Raw genomic sequence first — 5017 nt, 5'->3', positions numbered from 1 at the left:
TGCAACCGTGCGTGGCATTGCATCCGGACGACTGCATTCCTCTCGACCAGTCCATTGCCCCCATGTTGCGCGCTGCGACCGTCCTCCACTCCCGCGCCCAGTGGCGCAAGGCGACGAGCTCCGTCGGCCAGCACCTCCGCTTCGCCAAGTAGGCCACGCCTCCGTCGACCTCTACATGGCGGCTCACCATGGTACTCTGTAGCCACTCGTCGGGCCTGCCTGTCCGCGCCGCCTTCTCGACGCTCGCCCCGAGGTGCGCCATGGATCGTCGTGTATCGATGGCCCACGCCGTATGTCTTGTAGCGACGAGGCGACGCCGCTGGTGACGCCGGCGCCGACGTCGGAGCTCGACCCGGTCATGCTCCAGAACGGTGTCGACTTTGTGCACACGGCAATTTCGCCGGCGACTGCCGAGATGGGTAGGGCATCCGCCTCGCCTGTGCCTGGTTGATCGAACATGCGTAGGCTACTCGCTTGCGGAGATTGCGGTGCGCGTTTTGGACGTGGCGCACGTGACGACGGGCCTTCCGTGGTGGGCGACCATCATTGCGACGACGGTCGCGGTCCGCTCGGTGTTTTTCCCGATCTCGGTCATGTCGGTACGCGACATCGATATGGCAATGCATTGTACAAGTTGTCGTCGCTAGATGCGCAACTCGGCGCGCATGAACATCATGAAGCCCAAGCTCGAGAAGCTCCAGGATGAGATCAAGAGCTCGCAGGAAGCGTACGACCCAAAGAAGATGGCCGAGTTCCGCGCGCGTGCCAAGAACCTCTTCAAGGAGCACGAAGTGCGTCCGTTCATGTCGTTCCTGATGCCGCTCTCGCAGGTACCCGCCGTGGTGCCAAGCTCGAGATGGCTCAAGTGCTTTAGCTGCCGATCTTTTTGGGCTTTTTCTGGGGCCTCCAGGAAATTTCGACGCACATTCCAGAGTACGCGAGCGAAGGCACGTTGTGGTTTCAGGACCTCGCGTCGCCCGACCCGCTCTACGCGCTCCCCGTCCTCTCGTCGGCGCTCATGATTGCGTCCATGGAGGTGGGCAGTTGACTTGATAGATTGATATTAACACGGTGACGTGTAGGCGGGCGGTGACGGCCTTCCAAAGGAGTACCTCTCGCAGGCCAAGATGGGCATGCGCATGGTGGCGCTCATCATGGTGCCGGTCGCGACCACGTTCCAGTCGGTAACCTGCCGTTGTCGTACACACAACACACTATTTCCTGCGCGTTTGGTAGGGCATCCTCGTCTACTGGGTGACGTCCAACTGCTTTACGCTCGCGCAAACAATGGTGCTCAAGGTGCCGGCCGTCCGCTCGGCGTTTGGCATTCCCAGCGTCCAGGTACCACCGACGACTAGTGTCAAGGATGAACCGGAGTCGGTGCGTAGGCGTTGACACCGTCGTTTTCGACGTCGGCGACGGCCGTGTCCCCGTTCCAGGCGGCGGTTGCCCAGGCGCAGAAGGGCAAGACGGTGCAGACGTTTGCCAACAAGCCCAAGGCGGCCAAGAAGCCATAGACAGCGGGATGATATAGACCGTCTTGCATAGAAACGCTCAATTCATTTGCTTGCTCTGGATGCTGTCGACTTGCGTTGTCAAGACCTACAGTATGTTGGAATGCACGGCCCGTCCTTGGCCGTTATCATGGACGCGCTCTAGTCTTGTTCGCAGAGTCCGACGTCGATTTGACGATGTGATCACCGATCGGCATCGAATATATCTGCTCTCCCTTCTCTCCCTTCTGCAATTGGACAGCGCTTGCAGATGTGGACCGACCACATGCCCGACTGGTACAAGCCTCCAGAATCTGGGAAAATCTGGTACATCGCGAGACGCACGAGAGACGCTCAAGAGAGTGCACTGCTTTTGCAGCGACCGGCCTCTCTTGGCTGCGTTGGGCGCGCACCCTGTGACACGTGGCTTGGTAGCCGTTGCTCGCACTGCAAGGCAGCGCCTCGAGTTGTTGATGTTAGTACACATGTAGAGGCGATGGATCACGCCACATGCATTGCCACGCGACTAGAGTACATTGCATGGTCCAACTCTACTTGTACTGGCACTTCTGTCTCATGCAGTGCAAGGTGTCGATCCCAGCAGCGACGTGTGCTCCTGACCGCACACTTGACAAGCTGTTCTGAGAACGCACGATTTCGCGTTGCCTGGAATCGGATTGGCTACCCAGTAGCCAATTAAAACCAGGAATGCATTCGATTGGCGCAAATTAGCCAATGAAAACACGCGTGCATTTGGCGCCACACATCGTGTTGCGCGGTGCGAACTGCAAGCGGGAACGGTGTCGAGTATGCACTGCAAAGCACTTTGGCGTGTCCGCGTCCTGAGAATGGCCACATTCGAGCGCGAAAGAATACAGTCGCGGGAGACGACTCACTTTTCCATTTGCCGTCAAACGCACTTTTCGACAATGCAGTTCCTCTCGACGCTTGCTTTGGCCCTTGCCACGACCTCGGCCGCCCAGACGCTCTTTGACTCGGGCCTCCCGGAGGACCGCGCCGTGACGTACGGCGCTGTCATCACCCAGAAGATGCCGTGGGCCGTCCAGTTCCGTGCTGGTAGCCTCTGCGGCGAGGGCCAGTCGATTGAGTCGGTTGAGTTTATGGTCAACACGCTCAAGGCGGGTAAGGACTCGTGGATCGAAGCCGACATTTGCTTCTCGGAGCCCGGCACGGGCTTGGTTGAGGGTGTCCCCGGTTGCGCCAACGACTCGACGCCGATGCGCTTCAACATTGAGAAGCAGGAGAAGCGCGCGCTCCTCAAGTGGTCGCCGCCTGCCAACAAGACGCTCTTGCCCAACGCCAAGTACTGGCTCGTCCTCACCACCAACGTCGAAGACACGGAGAAGGCCGTGTACTGGTACCACGGCTCGACGCGCTTCGGCCGCAACAACGACCCCAAGGACGATGCGCTCGCGGCCACCAAGATGCTCGTGCCGTGGGGCGGCATGGACTGGGTCGCCGAAGAGCCGCTTGACCACCGCCGTGTGCCGCACGCCAAGATTGTCGCTCGCGCCTAAGTGCAACGAAACTCCTTTCGTACCCTCCTCCGTGTATTCAAAACATGACTAGATCTTTTGTGTTCTCTTCCTTTGTTGTACAACTTTGTCATTGTCACGATGACATAGGTTAGCGTTACGTTGGGAATAGCGTTGGTATGCTTCCGCGAGATGAGCGGTACTAGTACAGCTGACCACGGTCATTTGTCGAGATATCCGACCCGTAGCTCGGGTGGTCCGGAAATCCGAGCGACCGAGGGAGAGAGGTAGCTAGCTACTAGTAAGCTACGGAGAGAGCGCGCAAGGTAAACGGGCTTGCACCACCAACGCGGCGAACGGCGTTGAGTGTCGCGACGAGGGTCCGCGTCGAGTAGTTCGTAACCAATGAAGAGTCGACCGCAAAATAGGTTATCGCTCAAGAGCAAACTGCTAACTGTTCCCAAACAAGAGGAAAAGCTGAGCGATGCCGGTCGCTCGTCGTTTAGCACATGTGATAGTTAGCGAGCGTGTTCTAGTTGGTGCTTGACGCCGCAGCGCTCGTACAGCACTCGGTCGGAGTGCAGCGAAGTTAAAACTCTCATCTGCAGTCGCCACACACGAGCCTGGCGTAATCAACCTCCGAATTTGGTGGTCAAATTGCACAAGAGCCTGACGTTTGACTATGGTTGGCGCGATCGATATCGATGATGTCGCAGCACACTCGACGATGATCTACCGCATCGAGATTGGCGCTTGTATCTCGAGGGACTGTTTGAGAGCACATACATTCCGGCCGCACAGTCTTCTCAGTGGCGGAGCTATGATGAATTCCTCGCTCTTCTAGATGCCATGGGAAGGTACCCTCTTTCAGACGTGTGCAGTTACCATGCTCATCTGTACCGACGGCTCGAATGGCAGGCGAGAGAGCGCAGGCGGCCTTCACTCTCATGGCCGGTCGCTGCACATACCGTACACAGACGACACTCTCTATCTGATAATCTTGATTTGATTAGGGCTGGGGTTGGCTACACCCTGTTATCATCTCCGAAATCCACCCAATCGCCAACCAATGAGAGGCACACAAGAGTGGACTGTCGACGTCGATCTTCCCGACGATACAATACTACGACGGGATATCGGTTCTGAACATGAGCAAGATTCTGAGTGTGATCAGAAAGTGGCACTGGTCTCTACCCAAATCAGAATGTCGCCACATCGCCACCAGCGTTTCCAACCAGAGTGGCCTGCGCAGATAAACATTTGCTTTCTGTTTATTAATAATACTTTATATAAGTGTATTATATTAGTCGACTAGAGTCGCCTGTACCAGCAGAGCCTTGTCGCGTGTTCAAGCATTGTGCATGTGATTCCAAGCCAGGCCTACGATCACTATCGTCGCGAAAATCAGAAACATTAATAAACAGCCAATCAGACGCGCCGAGCCATCTCAGAGCGCGCACGCGGCGTGATCACATTCTGAACGGCAAGTAGATGCTTTCACTGTCTCCCAAAGCAGCAGCGGTCCACTCATGTATCGATCCTTCAGTGCACTGGGTACTGACGCCAGGCCCGTGCACTTCATACGACCTGATTACAAGATTTGTATCCACTCTCGTTGGTGTCTGAGAAGTAGCGTAGCCCTGGGACCTCCCTATAAGGTACATGGCGGCGGCGACTCTGCTAAATACGAGCAAGCAAACGTGTGGCTACGACCAGGCATTGCAACGAGCGGTCTGAGGCAGCTAAGCCAGAGCCTCTGTCGCCGTTAAATGCTGGCGATGGCGGTCGTGGATGTTTCAACCACACAAATAACCTCGCTTGCTCGATCGTCGGTCGAGACTTTGGGTCCACGAGGCTTTGATGACGGGGAACGGCTAGCATACATAGGTTCCTGGCAAAAGCTCTGCATGTCGTTCGCAGTCCACATGCTACTCCGACGTATGTTGTAGTCTCCGACGTGAGCGTATCGAAATAACCAACTCAGACCCAGGAGGGTGCTATTACATTACCCCAGCGACTCTGGGACGC

The 5017-nt window shown here is 56.6% G+C and overlaps 3 protein-coding genes across 3 annotated transcripts in view; all 3 read left to right on the top strand.

Moving 5' to 3' along the window:
• The first annotated feature begins 14 nt into the window (after window positions 1-14).
• Window positions 15-1577, top strand: SDRG_14524 (hypothetical protein). The gene is made up of 9 exons (XM_008620659.1): window positions 15-148; window positions 203-253; window positions 304-419; window positions 466-599; window positions 648-830; window positions 875-1036; window positions 1083-1184; window positions 1237-1341; window positions 1389-1577. Exons 1-9 carry the CDS (start codon window positions 63-65, stop codon window positions 1515-1517), a joined length of 1068 nt encoding a protein of 355 aa, XP_008618881.1. The 5' UTR covers window positions 15-62; the 3' UTR covers window positions 1518-1577.
• Window positions 1578-2362: 785 nt separating this feature from the next.
• SDRG_14523 (hypothetical protein) lies at window positions 2363-3098 on the top strand. The gene has a single exon (XM_008620658.1). The coding sequence runs from the start codon at window positions 2423-2425 to the stop codon at window positions 3029-3031; it is 609 nt and encodes a 202-aa protein (XP_008618880.1). The 5' UTR covers window positions 2363-2422; the 3' UTR covers window positions 3032-3098.
• Window positions 3099-4896: 1798 nt separating this feature from the next.
• SDRG_14522 (hypothetical protein) overlaps window positions 4897-5017 on the top strand; it is a gene marked incomplete at its 5' end in the record, with an annotated part of 1226 nt that continues 1105 nt past the window's right edge. The window contains one exon of the mRNA XM_008620657.1: window positions 4897-4927. Coding sequence (XP_008618879.1) covers window positions 4897-4927 — 31 coding nt within the window. The remainder of the gene's footprint in view (window positions 4928-5017) is intronic.

Source organism: Saprolegnia diclina (assembly GCF_000281045.1).
Source record: "Saprolegnia diclina VS20 unplaced genomic scaffold supercont1.73, whole genome shotgun sequence".
Classification (NCBI taxonomy): Eukaryota; Oomycota; class Saprolegniomycetes; order Saprolegniales; family Saprolegniaceae; genus Saprolegnia; species Saprolegnia diclina.
The sequence above is the reverse complement of the archived record's forward strand: the minus strand, read 5'-3'. Positions and strand labels throughout refer to the sequence as shown.

Bases quoted from the DNA above. Each gene is read 5' to 3' on its own strand.
- SDRG_14524 (XM_008620659.1), top strand. From the start codon at position 63: ATGTTGCGCGCTGCGACCGTCCTCCACTCCCGCGCCCAGTGGCGCAAG. The intron at 149-202 runs GTAGGCCACGCC...GGTACTCTGTAG, and splicing joins CAGCACCTCCGCTTCGCCAA to CCACTCGTCGGGCCTGCCTG. The intron at 600-647 runs GTACGCGACATC...TGTCGTCGCTAG, and splicing joins TCCCGATCTCGGTCATGTCG to ATGCGCAACTCGGCGCGCAT.
- SDRG_14523 (XM_008620658.1), top strand. From the start codon at position 2,423: ATGCAGTTCCTCTCGACGCTTGCTTTGGCCCTTGCCACGACCTCGGCC.